Genomic DNA, 21,431 nt, shown 5'->3' with positions numbered 1-21,431 from the left:
TGATACTGATTTCATGTAACAGTTCAACAAACAAACAAAAAGTTAACATTGAGTTACATCTTAGACACAATATTGTCTGTTTTTGCTCTGTTTCACAAAGAATATAGTTATATAATATAAAAAACTTTACACTGAAATAAAGTGAATCCATCAACAGTCAAAAAAATGTCACAGGTCAGAGGTCACATATGATTGACAGCTCACAGCACTAAAAAACACACCAGTAGATACAGATATCTAATCCAATATTTCACTCTTCTGCTATTAGTTTTCATTCAGGGCCAGAATTCATTTGACAATGTAAGATCAGCAAAAGCTTGTTGATTTTCGTGATGTTAAAGGAGACGGATGTGTGAGCGGAAACTAACTGAGGTTGGGGGAGGATTCACACACAACCTGATAAATATCTCAGTTCAGTCTTTCAGAGCAATCTGAGTGTTTCAGACATTAAGAGTTACTATCGTGGGCTTTTCAGTGAACCGATGAAGAAAATGTTTCTCAAATTAGTTTTGCTCTGTTTGTGTTTGTGGCGTCTGGATGGTGAGTTTGTTGATGATGTGTTTTTCTGTTTCAGTTGTTTCTGTTCTGATGTGATAAATTACTGGTTAAATTAGTCAGAAAGGATTAACATTCACTGTTATTCTCGTATGGAAACGAATAATGTGTGATTTTCCTGAGAGAAAACACTCTTATTTGAGATTAAAGTCACTTGATTATATAAAACGGTTTAACTATTTCTCATTTTCATTCCTCATCTTTTGTGTTTGAACTGCTGCAGAATATTAATCACTTTACATTTACATGATTAAAAGTATTTTAGTGAAGCTTCATCAAACCAACATCAAGTGATTTTAAAAGCTTTAATCTGTGAAAAACTCTGTTCTTCAGGAGTGAAGTTTGTGTCAGTGAAGGAGGGAGATTCAGTCACTCTTAACTCTGATCTTACTGAAATGAAGGATGATGATGTGATTCAGTGGATGTTTGGAGATGAAAACACTGTAATAGCTGAAATCAATAAACAGGCCGACAGATTCACTGTATATGATGATGTTCTTGATGGGAGATTCAGAGACAGACTGAAGCTGGACAAACAAACTGGATCTCTGACCATCACAAACACCAGATTTGAACATGCTGGATATTATGAACTACAGATCAACAGTGAGATCAAGAGATTCAGTCTCGGTGAGTATCTCTTTGTCTACAGTGAGTAAACCTTTTGAGTGATACGGTCCCACATTTGGGATTTGGAATGTTCAGTGATGATGTCACATAACTGTCAGATTCAAACTCTTCAGACAATTTGAACTGCGGCTCAAACAAACATGGCGGCGCCATCTCACATTTTAAATCAAGATCATGACAAACATGACGGTTCGCCATGGAAACAATAATGGGGAAACGATCTAAAATAAATGTCGCCTTGATAAACTCACCCAGTCAGAATCACGTGTGAAAGGGTTAAATAGACTATTGGTTTCACCTGTTTTTAATGAAAAAATTAAATTAAACTCCTTTTTTTTCTCCGTTGTTTTGTGATATTGTTTATTTCAGTCACTCTAAACTCTGATCTTAGTAATAGTAGTTTATAATCATCAGGATTTTTAAATGTATGCAATGTTTGATAGAGAGCAAATGCAGTGTTGACAGAGCCAGGCTAATATGATCACACTTCCTGGTTCTAATAAGAGCTCGAGCTGCTGGAGTTTGCTTGGTAACGCTTTAGATTACAGCCCGCAAAGAACTGTGTATTTAAAACTGATTTACAGTGTAACTTTCTGTAATTATAGTGTACATACAACATGTAAAGTTTTAGGAATAAAGGGGTAATAACCAGAAGAATTAACAAATTATTTATACTGTCGGTATTTTAGAAATAAGCGTTACTTATTCTACTATTATGATACAACAATCTTACATTTGAGAGCAATTTAGCGAGAACAGACACTGCAAACATTTTTGTAATAACAGTATAACAATACATATAGGCTTTTTAAAAAATATAGTGTACATATCTGTGCATTTATACTTTCTTTTAACAAAAGTGCACTGAGAACTTAAACTATTGCAACTTTTGCTTAAATACTGGAGAAATATACTCTTGTTCATGGAGTTACAGGGTAAGTGTGACTTCTGCGGGCTGGACATTTAATGGTGCTTGTTACTCTTTTCCTCCATTAAGTTAATACTAACACTTTATTTTCTTTATTATCCTCTATTCTATATCTATTTTAAAACTAGGTTGGTGAGTTTTAACAACCAGATAAATATCTCAGTTCAGTCTTTCAGAGCAATCTGATTGTTTCAGACATTAAGGGCCCTATTTTAACGATCTGAAACGCAAGTGTCAAGCGCAAAGCACAAGTAACTTTGTGGGCTGGTCTTGGGCACTGTTGCTATTTTCCCGGCGGGATAAATTACTCTTGCGCCAGGCGCAAATCTAAAATGGGTTGGTCTGAAGTAGCTTCATTATTCATAGGTGTGGTTTGGGCGTAACATGAAATAAACCAATCAGAGCATCATCTCACATTCCCTTTAAGAGCAGGCGTGGAGACCGACGTTCTCGTCAGGGACGTTGGGGATGGAGAAACACACCCAAATTAACTTCGGTTAAACAGGCGTATGATAATTTGGGTAAATGTGTAAGCTAGATGTATGCTTTTATAATAAACTGTCTATCTATCTATCTATCTATCTATCTATCTATCTATCTATCTATCTATCTATCGTAATAATGTATGATTTGCTAAAATGAAAACTGCTGCTTCTGTGTAGATGAGAGAATCAAAGTGTATGCGCGTTGTGCACACGCTACATTGATTATGGCCAAGCATGCACCCTTAAAATAGCATATGAATAACATGCGCAACGCACCACTGACTTTAAACTGTTTTTTTTCGGTCAGTGGCGGAATTGTTTTCTAAACCTGCAAAATAGCATGAGGGAACGTTTGCGCCGGAACACGCCTCCTCTTTGCGCTGAACCGCCCCCGGGAGCGCAAGTGTATTTCTTAGTTAACCGCCGTGTGTCTGTGGAGGGAAAAGTCTGCGCGGGTGCAAAATAGGAATGATACATGCGTCGGTGTACAAAGTCAATTGCGCTGGGTGCAAGATAGGGCCCTAAGAGTTACTATCGTGGGCTTTTCAGTGAACCGATGAAGAAAATGTTCCTCAAATTAGTTTTGCTCTGTTTGTGTTTGTGGCGTCTGGATGGTGAGTTTTAAATGTGTTTTTCTGGTTTCAGTTGTTTCTGTTCTGATGTGATAAATTACTGGTTAAATTAGTCAGAAAATAATTGAACTGTGATTTTACTGTCAGATCAAGTTTGAATTCAGCTCGAAACTCAGTTATTATGGATTGATTAAATAAAATAATATAAATATGAAGATCAGATAATCAACAGCATTAGTTTTAGTGTGACATTAAACATTACAGTAAAAGTGTCTTTTTTAGTTGTTGTTCCATATATAAATCTTTTTCTCTTTTCATTCTTCATCTTTTGTCTTTGAACTGCTGCAGGATATTATTAATTTCACATTTAAATGATTAAAAGTATTTAAGTGAAGCTTCATCAAACCAACATCAAGTGATTTTAAAGCTTTAATCTCTGAAAAACTGTTCTTCAGGACTGTTTGGTGAGTTAGTGTCAGTGATGGAGGGAAATTTAGTCAGAGAGAGAGTCTACGGTGAGTTAAATATTTTTCACTTGTTTTATATTTTAATCAGCACAAAGATACAATTATTAATCCAAACTCCATTTTGCTTTGTTGTTTAATGATGATATTCATTTCAAATTTAAATTTCAAACTATTTACTTATAAACCATCAAGTGTTCTTAATCTGTAATCCTGTTTCTTTGTGTGTGTGTGTGTGTTTGGTGATTCAGTCCTGGTGCCAGTGATGGAGGGAGAGTCAGTCTCTCTAAACTCTGATCTTACTGAAATGAAGGATGATGATGTGATTCAGTGGAGATTTGAAAGCACTTTAATAGCTGAAATCAATAAACGGGTCGACAGAATCACTGTATATGATGATGTTCTTGATGGGAGATTCAGAGACAGACTGAAGCTGGACAATCAAACTGGATCTCTGACCATCACAAACACCACAACTGAAGATGATGGAGATTATCATCTAAGTTATAAACTACAGATCAACATTGAGATCAAGAGTTTCAAGCTCGCTGTCACTGGTGAGTTAAATATCAGTTTCACTTGTTTTATATTTTAATCAGCACAAAGATACAATTAATAATTCAATATCCATTTTGCTTTTGGTGTTTAATGATGATATTCATTTCAAAATAAAATTTCAGACTATATTTACTCTTATAAATCATTACCTGATTGTCTTAATCTGTGATGAACCCTGTTGTGTGTGTGTGTGTGTGTGTGTGTGTGTGTGTGTTTGGTGATTCAGTCCTGGTGTCAGTGATGGAGGGAGATTCAGTCTCTCTAAACTCTCCTCTTACTGAAATGAAGGATGATGATGTGATTCAGTGGAGGTTTGGAGATGAAAACACTTTAATAGCAGAAATCAATAAACGGGCCGACAGAATCACTGTATATGATGATGTTCTTGATGGGAGATTCAGAGACAGACTGAAGCTGGACAATCAAACTGGATCTCTGACCATCACAAACACCACAACTGAACATGCTGGAGATTATATACTACTGATCAACAGTGAGAACAAGTGGTTCATTCTCTTTGTCATTGGTGAGTTCAAAAAAGTTTACACCTGTTTTTTAATAAATATATTTAAAATAAATTCATACACACTTTTGGTTCTGTTATTTTATATTGTTTATTTTTAATGTAAATTTTGAACTATTCAAATTTAGTAAACTATTATAAAGTGATATATCAGTATTAATCTTTGCAAACCCTGTTTCTGTTTGTTCTCTGTGTGTTTGACAGATGAAGTGAAGTCAGTGTCAGTGATTGAGGGAGATTCAGTCTCTCTAAACTCTGATCTTACTGAAATAAAGGATGATGATGTGATTCTGTGGAGGTTTGGATATGAAAACACTTTAATAGCTGAAATCAATAAACGGACCGACAGATTCACTGTATATGATGATGTTCTTGATGTGAGATTCAGAGACAGACTGAAGCTGGACAATCAAACTGGATCTCTGACCATCACAAACACCACAACTGAACATGTTGGAGATTATAAACTACTGATGATTACAGGAGGAAGAAGATTCACATCAAAATCATTCAGAGTTTCTGTCTATAGTGAGTAAAGATCATTTTTCTTCTCCTTTAAATATTCTTATTTACTATTTACATGTTGAATTGTTTGAATCGTTTTACAGTTTGAGATGACAGACCGTATAAAAACTCACTTGGAACCGAATATAAGATTGTTGATTAGATTTGATCATATTTCTGTGTATTCAGAAATATTAGTTGATGTCAGCGCTGATATTAGTGTTTATTGACTGATCTGATCTCAGTTTGATGTGTTTATTCCTCAGACTCTGTCTACTGTTGTGGTCCTACTGAAGCTGTGATCCGATTGGTCCTCTCTGCTCTGGTGGGCGTGGCTACTGTCATTATTGTGGTTTATGAGATCAGATCCAGAAGAGCTGAACGAGATCAAGCACATATTCACACATCAGGTACATTACTGATGATGTCATTTCTCACAAACTGATAATGCATATATAAATATCTGTGAGATTTATTAATTTATGGCTTTTTATGTTCATCTTTTTCAGGAAATATTGAAATCTAAAGCAGAATGCTGAACTTTAAAGGTTCTTCAAGTGTGTTTTTGTTCTTCTAGTGTTTTTTTCATAATAAATATTGATGATAATTTGAGTTTGTGCTCTCTTTCAATGTCAGATTTTAACAGTGTCACTTTATTGTTTATATTTCTCTCAGATACAAAAAAAAAAAAAAAATGAATAGAGACACACAGATCTCTTTACTACTGCTGTATATTTGTCATATGTATTTTCTTGCCTTTATCAATAAAGTTTCTCACTCTGAGGTTCAAGAGTCTCTCATGATTTATTCTGAGGAATACAAACTTTTTGTATATTTTAAATATTTCAGCAGTGTACCGTATACAGCTTTATTTCTACTTTTTTCACAGGTGCTTCTTATAGCCTATCTTTAAAAAAATGTTTTTATTATTTTATTTAATATTACCAATTACTTATTATTATTATTATTATTATTATTGCAATATATTCCGGTATAAACAAAATATACAGCTAAAATATTAATTTTTAAAAAGGTTTTTTTAATTGTATTAACTCATAAAACTAACTCTGTTACATGTTCTAGTTGCAGATTTACTGCAAGAAAAATGTGTAAAGTTCGTGTTACAGATCACATGCAGCATCACATAATTTTTCCTTGCTTTTAGGTTTTTACATTTGGATATTGTTTATAAATATATTTTAATATCAATTTTAAATTGTTCAAAATGTGGCTTTTTCATTCCATTTGACTTTATGAATGTAGTAACAGACAATCATAATAATTAAATCAAATATAAACAAAAGATTTTTATGAAAAACATTTTAGTATAATATCAACTTCTTCAAAGTTAACAGCAATCATTGCTTTTCTTTGTAAGTAATTACTGAGTTCTCTCCAAAATATTTGGGTCTCACTGATATCCATTTCCTCCAACAGGGAATGATAAAGTCTTTAAATCTCTAGTGTGATTTGTCTCTGTGGTCTCGTCTGAGGAGCAACACCTCCATCTAGTGGCTCACCCTGAACTCACATGTTATCAGGAGTTATTTACTCAGAATCTGTAATGAGATCCAGTGATTGTGTCTGTTACTCAAGAAAGCCACTAGATGGCGCTGTGTTCAGTATTATGTGACGAATACTGTGAAACGAGTAATGAAGAATAAAACCACATGTTGAAGTGTTCAGAGAAAGGCCCTGTCCCAAATGGCACACTCCGGACTAGTGGACTTCCTCAGAGTCCACACTTTAGTGACGTCATGTAGTGCAGACCTATACGGCCCTTGGCTCGAGTCCACGAGGGAAATCACATTTTTGCGCTCTGACGTCTTATCTCCATGTCCACTACAAAGCCTAATTTTACAGTTCTGTATTTTGATATTATGCATATGCCACCTGGGCATTAGACAATAGATACATCATGCTTATTTAAATGATGTATACAGCTCTACATAATAATACATAAAGTTCCATTTGAACTAAGATAACAATTTTAACACATAATGAAAATGTGCATGAGTTTCAGATGAATTTACAGGTTTCAATATTCATACTGTGTTTACATATGACTCAGTAAAGCCCTGACATTCGGTTCTATTTATTTAATGAATCATAATGTGATTGTATTATTCAATGCACTATTATTATGTTTGAGACATCAACCACTGCTCGATGACCATAATGTTTGTATAAACTGCAGGTAACAACTGGTAAAATGTACATCTAGGTCATAAAAACTGTAATATTTTCTTCTCAGCCATGTTAACAATTGTCCATGAGCAAAATCTCCTCCCATCTGTTGTCTGATTGGCCTTTCGCTAGGATTCCTGGGTAGTTAAAGTGCGTGGAGCCTGCTTCTATGCGGGTTTCACGGAAGACTGCTTCAAGGGTACAAAGGGGGCGCTGCTGAGCACACTTCAGAGCTTTAAAATGCTGAATGGGACGTCCTACGGACTCGTAGACTCGGCGAGCATGCGCAATTTAAGTCCACGAGACCGAAAGTCCTCATGAAGTGCGCCATTTGGGACAGGGCCAAAATAAACAGACATGTTGAAACTGCACTGATATTTTCTGCAGTGGAGAGAACGCACCCCTGGGGGGCGCCAGTGCTGATTATGCAGGAGCTGGATGAGGATTTTGCCTGTCGGTCAGGAAGCTGGTGATCCACTGACAGATGGAGGCGGGCACAGGGAGCTGGGTTCATTTGGACTGGAGGATGTTTGGTATGATGGTGTTGAAGGCCGAGCTGAAAGGGATAGTTCGGCCAAAAATGATATTTAAGCCATGATTTACTCACCCTCAAGCCGTTCGAGATTCATATGTCAATCTTTTTTCAGACGAACACATTTTCAGTTATTTTAGAAAATGTCTTAGATCTTTCAGTGGTTATAATGTGAAGCAATGGGGTCCAGCTGATTCAAGTCGCAAAATGTACATGCATCCTTCACAAAAATAATCCATCCGGCTCCAGGGGGATAAACGAAGGCCTTCTGAGGGTAATCCGTGCGGTTTTGTCGTAAAAATATACATATCTAAAACTTTATAAACGAAAATAACTGGCTTCCGGTGGCGGTCGGTGCGCGTTCATGGAGATGGATGCTGGCTTATGACGTAGGACGTAGCGCAGGAAGCGTCGTGACGTAGAACGAGCGTGACAGCGCAGCCAGAGAGCAGAGCAAAACAAAACTCTACGTTCGCTCTACGTCACGACGTCATTCATCTCCATGAACGCGCGCCGACCGCCACCGGAAGCCAGTTATTTTCGTTTATAAAGTTTTAAATATGTATATTTTTACGACAAAATCGCACGGATTACCCTCAGAAGGCCTTCGTTTATCCCCCTGGAGCCGGATGGATTATTTTTGTGAAGGATGCATGCACATTTTGCGACTTGAATCAGCTGGACCCCATTGCTTCACATTATAACCACTGAAAGATCTAAGACATTTTCTAAAATAACTGAAAATGTGTTCGTCTGAAAAAAGATTGACATATGCATCTCGAACGGCTTGAGGGTGAGTAAATCATGGCTTAAATATCATTTTTGGGCGAACTATCCCTTGAAGTCCACATACAGGATCCTCACATAAGTCCCTGGTTTGTCCAGATGTTGTAGGATATAATGCAGTCCCAAGTTGACTGCATCATCCACAGACCTGATTGCTCGATAAGCAAACTATCCAGCAAGGGTCCAGTGAGGTCCTCCAGGTGGGCCAGCACCAGTCTTTCAGATGACTTCATGACCACAGATGTTAAGGCAACAGGTCAGTAGTCATTCAGTCCAGTGATTTTGGGTTTCTTTGGGACGGGGATGATGGTGGAGCGTTTGAAGCAGGAAGAAACTTCATACAGCTCTAGTGATCTGTTGAAGATCTGTGTGAAGATAGGGGCGAGCTGCAGGCAGCGTTTGCGTACGAAGGTACGTCTCAAAACTGATTTCAGACACTCTTCTGAGGCAGCGTAACAGTTTAATGATCTACAACACACTGTAAAAAAAAATCCCGTAAAAAAACGGTAAATCTCTGGCAGCAAAGTTTCCAGACGGGTTCTGTTAAATTACAGCAAATTACCATTTCACAAAATTACAGGCAAAAACCGTAAAAATACAGAATTGACTTTACGGTCAAAATTAATTAAATTACAGTACATTACTGTTAATAATGGCTTATTAAACCGTGGAAAAACAGATAAATTATGTCAAATTACATAAAAAGAACATTTAACTTTAAGGTTAAACTGTAAATTTAGGGTTTTATAAAGTTATTTTATAATAATGCTCTGTCTATCTACAGTAATTATCTTTTAATATATAGTTTTTCTGTGTAAAATAACTATGAAGTTATGTATAAAAATGTAATAAGTCCATAAATTCAAATACAAAGTTTGTATATTTACAGTTTTTATTTTTTTGCAGATCCAGTTTCACAACTTTGACCAATCTCTAATTAAGTACTTAATAATAGCAAATGTACAGTCAATTTCTGTTAAATTAACTAAAGGTACAAGTACGGAATACCTGCACATTTACAGTATTACTGAACATCAATATACGTGAATGATAGGAAATACAGGCTTAGTATATCATTTAGAACATGTAAAAATTTCCACATTAAAAGACTTTATATTTATATTAAGAGAACAATAGAAGCAACAAGTGCAGTGACAAGTCCCAGTTAGTGTAGCACAGTGCACAATTTTTTTTTTTTTATTAAAACAAAGATTTAGTATTATTGGGTCAAGTGTTTATGAAAAGATGGATCTTTAGCAGTTTCTTGAAAATGTGTTGAGTTGGGCAGGTCATCCCACCAGCAGGGAACAGTCCAGGGAAAGGTCAGTGAAAGTGATTTTGTGTCTCTTTGGGATGATGGCACCACAAGGCGCCGTTCACTTGCAGAACACAAGCTTCTGGAGACACATAGATCTGAAGCAGTGAGTTTAGGTCTTGCTGCAGCATCTGGATCAGTTGCAGAGGTTTGACTGATGCTGGAAGGCCTGCCAGGAGAGCATTACAATAGTCCAGTCTGGATAGAACAAGAGCTTAGACAAGGAGTTGTGTGGCTCCGATAGGAAGGGCCGGATCTTTCTGGTGTTGTATAAGGCAAATCAGCAGGATCACACAGCAAAGATGGTTTGGCTGAAACCATAAGCAGTTCTGTTTTGGCAAGGTTGAGTTGAAGGTGAAGGTCATTCATCCAGCAAGAATTGTCCATCAAGTAGGCTGAGATGCTGTAGCAACCATCAGATCCTCTGGCTGGAATGAAAAGTAGAGATATGTGTCATTAAGTGATTAGAAAACCCATGTTTCTAAATGACAGAACCTAGTTACAATACAAAAAAAAAAAAAAATAGATAGGTGGTATCTAACACACTTGTGGTCTTACTGTAGCAAAACCAAACCTTGTGCAGCTCCAGTGGCCTCACAAGGATCAAATGAATATTCACATGGGAAAATACAGTATAAAACAAATTAAATGTTATGCCACTTTTAGTGCAATCATATGGAATCAGATGACTCAGCCATAACAATATTTTAAATTACTTCTTCCCATACCTTGTTTGCCATGATCATTCTGCTTTCCACTTGACCTGAAATCACAAAAAAAAAAAAATAAAAAAAAAAAAATTAACAACTCAGTATTACATTTACACATGTCAGAATATGTTCCACTGGGACAATGCAAAACCTCAACTGACTATGATCTGGAAGCTGAGCAGGAAAGGCTAATAGTGAAGGTTTGAGCTGAGACACCTAGGGGTGTAAGTTAACTGTCTGTTCATCTGGATCAATGCAATTTTCATAACCAATGATCAAAAGTATCCTATGAAAAAGGCTACTATGATGAACCCAGTTCATCCAAAATGTAGATAAGTTCATTTCTTCATCAGAACACAAACATTCTATCAACTTTTATTTTATAAGCCGAATATATGCACATGTATGCATTCTATAGCTAACGTTAGGTGTTGGCAAGCAGATGCAGCCAGAATATGCAATTTCATGTTGTGTTCATATTCTAGTCTCATGTGCTTTCCTGTATCAAGTAAGTTACAGTATTTACTGAATTCGTTTTCTTAACAGTCTTGATAGCCACGTCAACCCTTACGAAAATTAACTATGGTTTAACCACAAAGAATCAAAAAAACAAACAAACATGGTAGGCCTATTTGTAGTATAACTGTGGTTATTAAAAATAGTAATAAAAATCCGCCAAAAACGTGGTTACTATAATTTTACTAACTTTATAATTAAAACCAAGGATATTTTTTAAGAGAAGAGTTTTCAGCTTCCAGGCAGTGTTTCAAAATGTCCCGCCATTTAAGAGTGATTTACTGACAGATACTATCGCGTATTAACGAAGATTTTATACACAATTAAACGGACTTTGATATGTATAACAAGTCTACGAAAGCTCGTTTTAGGTCTTTTGAGGTGTGGGTTCAACAGATCTTTCTTAAAACAGATGAAAAATGTAAAGACGCATGCTACATTTTTAGTGTTTTGCCCTCCAGCTCTCGCCAGTTAACTGAACATCATTTAAGTATGCTAACGTTAGCTTGAAAACTGTAAACTTAACACAAATGTAATATAAAATATCGTTCACATGTAACTAAGTATAATGAGACTCTTACCTCAGCCGGTGATCGGTTGGCATGATGTCCGCTGTGACGAACAAGGCTCACTGAAAAGGGCGTTATTTCCGAAGAATCCAAACGGACTGACTGAAAACAGCTCCTGCTCACGGCTGCTCTTGACGAATACGATTGCTTTGAACCACTGTTGATCTCACAATCCACTTCACGAGAGTAGACTGAATTCAAATCTCCCGCTTGCCCAAACTCGACTGATCAGCTACAGGCTACAGCTAACGTTAACCGTTGTGGGCGGGAGTCTTCTTCTTCTTCTTTTTTGTTTTTAACGGCGGTTGGCAACCAGCTTTTGGTGCATTACCGCCACCTTCTGCTCCGGAGTGTGAATCAGACAATAGGCTTACAATCTAGTTTCCACAAAAAAAAATAAAAATAAAAAAATAATAATAATAATTTAACTCCTAGACACAATCATTCATTACCCAACACACTTTCCCATATCCCTGTCTATCCTCCTAATCTATTAAACAAACCTGTTTCCCTTAAGAAAGTTAACAATATCCTAACCTGAGCTCTGTCACCTATGCTCAACACTCCTTCTAACGTTAATTCCTGAACCCCTAATTCCCTCAAATTATTCTCCATTATCACTCTCTGTTCCTCATACCTCCTACATCTTATAATTATGTGCTCTTGTGGGCGGGAGTAAACAGCGGAAATGAATTTGAACCTGCGTCATCGCGCGCGCGCGCGCACTCAAACACACACACACACACACACACACACACAAACACAAACACAAACACACAAAGCCCTGTATGTGAAGCAACGGAGATTTGGAAAAATATTCATGAAATATACATGAAATTATGGGAGAATAAGACAATGAAATAATGATCAAAATGAGTATAAAATAAAATGTGAAATAAAAAATAATTCAGGCCTACTGTAGTCTATGTAGGTTACTGTATGTACAAATCACTGTCTATGGTACAAATACTTTTATTTAACCTTAAAAAAACTCACTTTAGCCCCCACATGCTTAATAATCTGTAAGGAAAACATATTGAATAGATGCTGATTTCCGCAGTTATACCTTCTTTACTTTGTTTTCTAATTTCACAGAAAAAATCTGTAAAATATTACTTATAATTTCTGTAAAATTACACATAACTCTGTAAAAATACAGACAAGTTCCTTTTAAAAAACGTAAAATTGCTGTAAAACCAAAATACAAGCAATTACCTGTAAATTTAACAATGGACCTTTAAATTACAGCAAATGCCTTTTATTTTACAGATATTTGCTGTATAATGACAAAACAGTAAAATTCTGTAAAAAAATACAGACAATTACCTGTAAAATTACACTTTTTTTTTACAGTGCAGAATAGAGTGAGCTTTAGTGAAACTGAGAGAATATTTAATGACAACAGTAATTTCTCAAGAAATGACATCATAAGAGGAAATCGTTGATCAAAAATGTACATTTACACACAACCACCAGCCGCAACTATCAGACGCCATCTTTATTTTTCTAGCTCAACTGTCACAGAATGGAAAGCACAGGATTGTGGGATATTAAAGGCAGACAAGGATACATCTATCATACTCGAGTTCACATGCGTGATCATAGGTAACTAACTGCATGAACTCGACAATCGACTACTGTGGACTTCGACCGAAAACAGGAAATAAATACAGGTATGTGCACTGGCTGAATTATTATCATTTTTATTCATATCTTTCACATCTACTGCAGTCAGATTCACCGTGTTCACTCTTAAGGAATCACTCACAATGGCTGTGTTGTAATGACACATCAAGGATGTTAAGAGGCTAAAAGCAGGTTTAAAACTTGCCCCACTGAAGTCAACAGGGTGCAAATTTTAAAAAGAGGATAACACGGTGTAGGCAACACCGATTTTTGTCGTTGTTCTCTGTACTGACAGCACTCCAAATTTACCAAAAAATTAGCTCAATGTTAAAATTGACCGGAGTTCTCCTTTAATTGGGCATATTTATTTGACTATTATTCATATGAAGATATCAGAGAACACATTCATATTACACTCAGTTATGGCAGGCGATCTGTTCCTGCTCCAATAAACCATTAGAGAAACTCTGAAATCAGTCTGAGAGGAGAAACAATCGAGACATTTGATTAGAAATGAACAACAAACGTCCTGAAGAGAGTTACAGGAGAGAGCAGAGCCAAACACTCACAGGATCTCATGACAAGATCAAACTGTTGCTTTAAGATGTTTTTAACATGTTATTGGTCAGTTTATTTCTGTTGAAAATGTCACCATTGACTTACAGGAAGTTGAGGCCTACTGGAGCTCAAAGTGTCAATGATCAAAGTGTGAATTAATCAGCAGAAAAAGTGCTAGACGGCCACATGCATTAACACTGAATAAATAGGCAGATATTTTGACTGATTGTAGAGTTTCACTTCACTTTACTACAGAGCAGCTTCACATCAGTGCGTCTGTTTATTACTGAACCAGTTTTGAAGAGTTTGTCTTTTCATATTTGTGGACTGAAACCATTGAAGATGTTTCTCCCTGTTTTGCTCTGCTTGTGTTTCTGGCGTCTGGATGGTGAGTTTAAATGTGTTTTTATGGCTTCAGTTGTTTCTGTTCACTGTTTGTTTCTCTAAATGTTGGTTCTATAAAACACTGAAGCTCAAACAGCATTAGTTTCAGTGTGATGTGATTCTCGTCTGAAGTAAAAGTGTTTTCTGTGTTTGATGTTGTGTGGAGATCAGACAAACTTCAGTTCCAGCCGCGGGAATCAGAGTTTTATTCAATATGAGATGCAATGATTCATGCCATTTAACACCATTTTGCTTCTGTTGTGTCTGTTCTGTTGTATAGATGTTATTCAAATCTCAAACAGGTTTGACTTTTTCTGTTTGTTCTTCAGGAGTGTTTGCTGGTGATGAAGTGAAGTCAGTGTCAGTGATGGAGGGAGATTCTGTTACTCTAAACTCTGATCTTACTGAAATACAGACAGATGATCTGATTCAGTGGAGGTTTGGAAGTTACAGCACTCGTATAGCTAAACTCAATAGAAAGTTGAGTGAGATCTCTATATATGACGTTCTTGATGGGAGATTCAGAGACAGACTGAAGCTGGATCATCAAACTGGATCTCTGACCATCATGAACATCAGACCTGAACATGCTGGAGTTTATGAAGTTGAGATCATCAGCCGCAGCAGATCATCGACTCAACACAGATTCATTGTTACTGTCTATGGTGAGACACAATTACACAATAATAATTGTTTATTAAATATTTTTACACAATAATAATACTTTTTAATACAATTTTTTTTAATGAAATTATCTTAAACACTTACACAACAATGTACATCACATGTCTGTAACAACACATATAATGCCCAAAAACAATAACTTAGCAAACAAAACAAACAAACAAACAAACAAACAAACAAACAAACACTAGGGCTCATACATGAAAAGTGCAATAGCACAAACCGACATTGGATAATGCAGTACTTTTGGAGTCAGAGTTAACAATACATTGCAGTCAATAATAACCACATACAAGCAATAAAGTAGGGTTAATATAGTGCACATATTTTCATATTAATATAATACCTAATCAATTTCATTCCTCTATTATATTGCTAATAGTCCCATGTTCAATAAATAAAAATGGACTCAGACCCTCTTAAATTCGTCTTCTTTGCCCTTAAGAATATCGGTTCTCTTTTCCATTGCAGTGCATGAAGATATTTCTCTTAAGCCCGAGACACACTTAACAACTTTAAGGCCGATTATGAATGTACTTTGATACTTACGACTGATCAAACCGGGCCATCAGGACAGTTGTGTTTAGTCAGTGTTTAAAATCTTCAGTCGTTGGAAACACTCTGTAAGTGTGTGAAGTCAGTCGGAGAATGTTTCAGCTAGTTGTTAAGTGTGTCCCGGCATTAACTGAGTTATAGTAGGCCTTTCTGTCTTTTTTTCTTCTTCAATAGATGGCGATGAGCCATTTGCCATGTAGAATACACGTCTATCAATATTTGATTGTCCTTTTTAATATTCCAGTTATCTGGATAATAGCAAAAAATGAACCTTTACACCCTTTTTTTGCTCCCATTTTTCCTTATCTATCTTCAGTCCGAGGTCTTGTTCCCACATGGCTAATCTGGATGAAGATTACTCCTGAGAACCTAATAATAGCATATTCTATAAACTAGATATGTGTCCTCCACCTTCGCATGGTTTAGATATATATTTCTCCAGATTAATTCTGGCCCAGCAACACAAATAATTATTCATGAAGTTTACAAAACAAACAAACAAACAAACAAACAAACAAACAAACAAACCACTTACTCATTTAAACCTTGTATGGTGTTTGGGTCTGTAGGACCCGTTTTCATTTTTTATCAAAAGAAAAATGATATGATTAATTATTTTTTCAACCTCAGACTCATTGGCCTTGGCTCATTTTCTGTGAAGAACATATATCAGAACACATTTTCAATGACCACAAACTGTACACCCCCCCACACCCCATACACATTTATATTACATACAGGATCTTCGGGTCCACTGGACCCGGGGTTAATAAAAGTGTGTACATTTTCGGTCCTGTGTACCTTTACTCTGTCCTCCTCCTGTCAGGGCTTGTTGTTATTGTGTGTGTGTGTGTTCTTGTATATGGTTTATGAGGACACAAATGTGTATAATGACATGGGTATTACAACGTAAACATGGTTTAAGATGACATCTGTGTCCTCATAAACCAAACGGCTTAAAAAACATACTAAATTGTGTTTTTTGAAATTCAAAAAAGGCCAAAAGTTTTCTGTTATTGGTAGGTTTATGGGTAGGGTTAGTGTAGGGGGATAGATTATACAGTTTGTACATTTGTAAAACCATTACGCCTATAGAGTCCCCGTAAACCACATATCCGTGTGTGTGTGCGCGTGTGTGCGTGAGAGAGTGAGTGTGTGCGTGAATGTGAGAGTGTGTGAGTGCAGAAGTGAATATCATTTCTACCCGCACAAGGTTGCAATTCTTAAATGTGATCTAACAAAGGTAAAGGGAACATATTAAACATTTATATTCTGTTTATATTGCTTGTAATTGGGATGAAGTAAACATCTGTTGAGTATTTTAACATAAATTGTTTGATTATTGTGAGCGGAGGCTATTGCCACCTAAGGTATAGAATATGTTTTGTAAATGCTCCCAACTACAGGGTTTCCAAATAAATGGAAAGAACAAGCAGAGATGTGCACAATCTTTATTTGACACCCAAGAAGTAAAAGTATAATCACACAAAAATTGTAGGAAGAAATACACAAGTTACAAATACAACAACATTCACACAAAAGAAAAAGAATAAATCATAAAGTGGCTACTTGTAAAATCGGATCTTGGACAGTCAATATCAATATCAAAATCCTTTGGGATAAGTCACATTTGGGAAAGAGAAAGAAAAATGAAAACAAAAATATCCAAATAAATTAAATTCAAACCACCTCAATTCACACCTTCATGCAAATTTATAATCAAAAATCACAATACACACAATAAACAAACAAAGTATAAATGGATTAAATAAATCCTCCCAATCCCAGGAGCTAATAGCCCATGGTAGTTGTAAAGGAATTGACAGTAGATAAGTGCGAGGGTTAGGGTTAGGGTTAGGGTTATAACCACCCACAGTACTCAAGAACACAATTAAACCACCACCACCAAAAAAAAAAAAAAAAAAAGAGAAATATCAAATTAAAGAAAATACAATTAAATCAACCAATATAACAAATAAATAATTCAATACCCAATCATCTCAGCACACGCACACACTTCCATACACACAATCACCACCACAAACACGCGTTCACACCGAGCTCACTCAAATACGCGCTCGCCTCAACACACACTCGAATAAAGACTCGTTCACATAAAACGTGCTCGCACAAACCCACGCTCGCATCAACACACACACATAAAACCCCGCTCACACAACCGTGCGCTCGCACAAACACACGCTCGCATCAACACACACGTGCGCTTCTAAATCACGGTAGTCCGTGGTGGGACTTGAGCGCGCACCCTCGCCAGTCTTCACAGCACAGCACCACGGGTCGCAGTAACGAGCCGCCACACAGCAGCAAAACAACAGCGGGCAGATTTCTATAAAATAATTACTCAATTTGGTCAACCACGCATACACTATATCTAAAATTCAGGTCTACGACACTTAGTTAGGGATGGCTGACGCGAAACAGTCGTTCCGAAGCTTTGCGAGATCCCGAAGCGCAGATGTTTCAAAACACTGATCCGAAGCGTGATTCAAAACACCCATGTCACGTGACTATGGCCAAACGAAGCCTCTAATGGCGCTTTTCCACTACACAGTACCAGCTCGACTCGACTCGACCCTACAGGCCTGCTACTGACACTGCTGGGCCATCTAAGCAAGGTATGCATTGTTTGAAATATAATTATAATTGAAATATAATTACAAACTGTTGGGACACTTTTTAGAAAGTCCATAGGCCTGTGTCAACCTAAGCCCTACAACCTAACGTCCCAATCACAACTGCCAATCATGTTAAAAACAGCTTCACTGTGAATATAATATAATATGATTCATGTAATTTATACTTCATATATGCAGTCAGTTTAGGATTTGTTACTAACTGCTGTTTTCATTTTCATTCCGAGCCACAAATGTCAACATCAGACCCATCATCATCATCATCAACACAGGGCAGTTTATGGGAACTTTTTGATAATCGTATCCGTGAAACCCAGATGATACACAGTGCTACAGCTGATGCCATAGTGGAATTGAAAAAATACCTCAACGATACATTTTTGCCCAGAACTCATGATCCACTAACTTACTGGAAAGAGAGAGCAGTAATCTGTCCTCATTTGTATGTCCTTGCTAAAAAATATCTTTGCATGCCAGCAACAAGTGTCCCTTGTGAGAGGATTTTTTCAAAGGCTGGAGAAATTATCTGTAAAAAAAGAAGTAGGCTAAGTCCTTCCACAGCAGAGAAATTAATATTTTTGAATAAAAATCTATAAAAAAGTGAGACATTGTGGCTTGATTTCTTTTATTAATATTCATTTTTCATGACCAAAATAACATTCTGCACAGTGAGGAGCCTTCAGGTTACAAGCTTCACATATTAAAAAAATACAATAATAAAAAAACAACACATTTTTTAATGGCTCCTTGTCAAGGTTGTTTCAGATCAACACCTGCAAGTGACCACTAGGTGTCACCGTTGAGACGGGTGTCGGATTGATTCGAAGCCTCGACACAATATGGCACATTTGCTTCAACTGTTTCATTGTTTCAGGAAGCCTCGATCTGCCCATCACTACACTTAGTATGCGCTCAATGCTTGATGCATAATAGATTGCTCTTGCGACACAAAATAACGCAGCCTGCATACCATGCCGGAGGGAAAACGGAAGTAAAAGAGAAGTCTCTGCGTTTTTAAAAAGGCTGTGAGCTTAACTTCCGCCCAGCTCCATCCACCCACACGGAACGGTAAAACCCTAAAAGGGTCACCCCATTACATTATGTTGAATTAAAAACCCAAAAATGCAGCGGGTCCACGAGACTCACAAACACTGGCTGAATAACAAAAATATGAACACCACACAAGGGTTAAGATTGTGCATTTTTATATGACATGTTCTTCTCTGGCAGTGTAATCTTGTTAAATTTGACTATATAGTGTTTATTTATTGAGCCGATCTCTGTCTTCTGTTGTAGACACATTGACTCAGACTAAAGACTGTCTTTCTTTCTCTGCTATAACACCAGACCCACACATTTCTTCAGGTCCTGCTTCAGGTTCTGTTACTCTGACAGTGCTGGTCTCTGCTGCTGTTGGATCTCTGCTGATTGTGGCTGTAATTGGGATGTTTTGTAACAGTAAACACAGAGATGAAGGTAAAGTGAAACTACAGCTTGAACATCCTTAAAAACAATATTATTCATGTTTTGATTGAACGTGTATGTAATTACAGATCAGAATCATGATCAAACTGATGCAACTCTCTATAAACACTTTGGACAAATGAAGGTAAGTGTCTCTGTGTCATTTCCATGGGCGGCGCTAGCGAGGGGCACCCCCAAGAAAGACCAAAGCACCCCGATAGCACCCCCAAGAATCATTTCTGGAAGCAATTATATTCAGGCTGTATTCTATGGAAGCCCTGAACCGCATTTTGAAGAAAAAAGAAAAAGAAAACTTATCTTGTTATTTCGAGATATTAAATCGTTATTTCAACATAATATCTCATTATTTCGACATAAGAAGTCGTTATTTCAACATAAGTCGTTATTTCGACATAAGTCGTTATTTCGACACAATATCTCGTTATTTCGACATAATAAGGGGACATTCTAATCTGCATTAAGCGTTCTTATAATGGTTTTCTATGGGAGGAAAATGCTTAACGTGTAATTAAATGTTCATATTCTGGGCTCATCTGATTTTTTGTACATAGCATAGCCTACTTTGTTATGATTTTAGTATCATAATGATTAATAAATGCACGCACAATTATCCGTGAACTTGATTTGAACAAATGCCTTTCAACTTGTGTGTGCAAAATTCAGAATTAAATGAATGTGCAGCAATTTATACAAATAGAGAGTCTGTAAATAGTAACAAATAGTATAGGCCTACTATACTGTTGTAGCCATTAAAAAAAGCGCATTTAGTTTCATATTTGTTAAAATATTATAGTGTTATTTTTTTCCATCTATGCTGATTATGAAAAGTGAACAGCACGAGTAAGATAGGATGCGCAATATATCGAGAGACATGGAGTGGGTCAGACATGATTTTGACCACTTCATTAAGTTTTGTTTTGCCATTAAGCCTTTCTTTAAAGTGAATTTCGTTTTGGATAAATTGTATCTTAATTTTAATACATTTTTCATCAACCAATTGCCTGGATTGAAGAAGCAAATATAGCAGACAATATAATCATGGAGGCGCCTGCGGGGTCACTTGCATTGCACGTTAACTGAAGCGCATCTCATCCTAGCTGAAACTCATATGCCTCACAGACATGAGAAATACATCAAATACACAAAGCTTGAAATGTCTTTAAACTAAATAATTCAAAACGAAAAGAAATAGGCTACTCTCTGATTATGTAATCCATTATGTGCATTTCTCTCTATAGGCGCGTTCACTACGAATATGGCGATCGTCAACTTCATCTTTGCAGCGACACTGACACAGAAAACACTAGTTTATTAATAAAAATCAATGCACGCGTCACCGGATTTACAAATGCACATCTTGCTTGTTGCACGCACACATATTATGTCAAAATAACGAGATATTATGTTGAAATAACATTATTATTAATAATAAGTCTTTTAGAATATTTGATTGAATGCTGAATGTTGCGCTTGTTCAATTTAATAAAATTAAAACTTTAATTGTGATCATTAAAATAATTGAATATTAAATATTTAGCGGCCAAGTTTTGCTCATTTATTAATAGTATATATATATGCCTATAATTGCGCAGCTCCCCCTGTCAATTGTCTAGCACCCCCTCAGCACATGCATTAAAAAATCTCTAGCGCC

At 36.5% G+C, this 21,431-nt stretch overlaps 2 protein-coding genes and 1 long non-coding RNA gene across 6 annotated transcripts in view; 1 reads left to right on the top strand and 2 right to left on the bottom strand.

Annotated features, from left to right (window-relative positions):
- Positions 1-21,431, bottom strand: part of LOC311084241 — a 529,672-nt gene that overhangs the window by 173,505 nt on the left and 334,736 nt on the right. The gene's annotated exons all lie outside the window — the stretch shown is intronic.
- Positions 411-6,000, top strand: LOC311084199 (uncharacterized protein). The gene is made up of 8 exons (XM_084116107.1): positions 411-540; positions 889-1,185; positions 3,626-3,685; positions 3,886-4,191; positions 4,419-4,718; positions 4,920-5,243; positions 5,486-5,629; positions 5,729-6,000. The coding sequence occupies exons 1-8, from the start codon at positions 483-485 to the stop codon at positions 5,743-5,745; spliced, it is 1,506 nt and encodes a 501-aa protein (XP_083972233.1). The 5' UTR covers positions 411-482; the 3' UTR covers positions 5,746-6,000.
- Positions 9,627-12,137, bottom strand: LOC311085109 (uncharacterized protein). The gene is made up of 3 exons (XM_084117526.1): positions 11,847-12,137; positions 10,768-10,802; positions 9,627-10,467 (listed from the first exon to the last, which is right to left on the bottom strand). The coding sequence occupies exons 1-3, from the start codon at positions 11,867-11,869 to the stop codon at positions 10,223-10,225; spliced, it is 303 nt and encodes a 100-aa protein (XP_083973652.1). The 5' UTR covers positions 11,870-12,137; the 3' UTR covers positions 9,627-10,222.

Source organism: Abramis brama (genome assembly GCF_963993115.1).
Source record: "Abramis brama genome assembly, chromosome: 6".
Classification (NCBI taxonomy): Eukaryota; Metazoa; Chordata; class Actinopteri; order Cypriniformes; family Leuciscidae; genus Abramis; species Abramis brama.
This window is presented reverse-complemented; position numbering and strand designations above follow the sequence as displayed.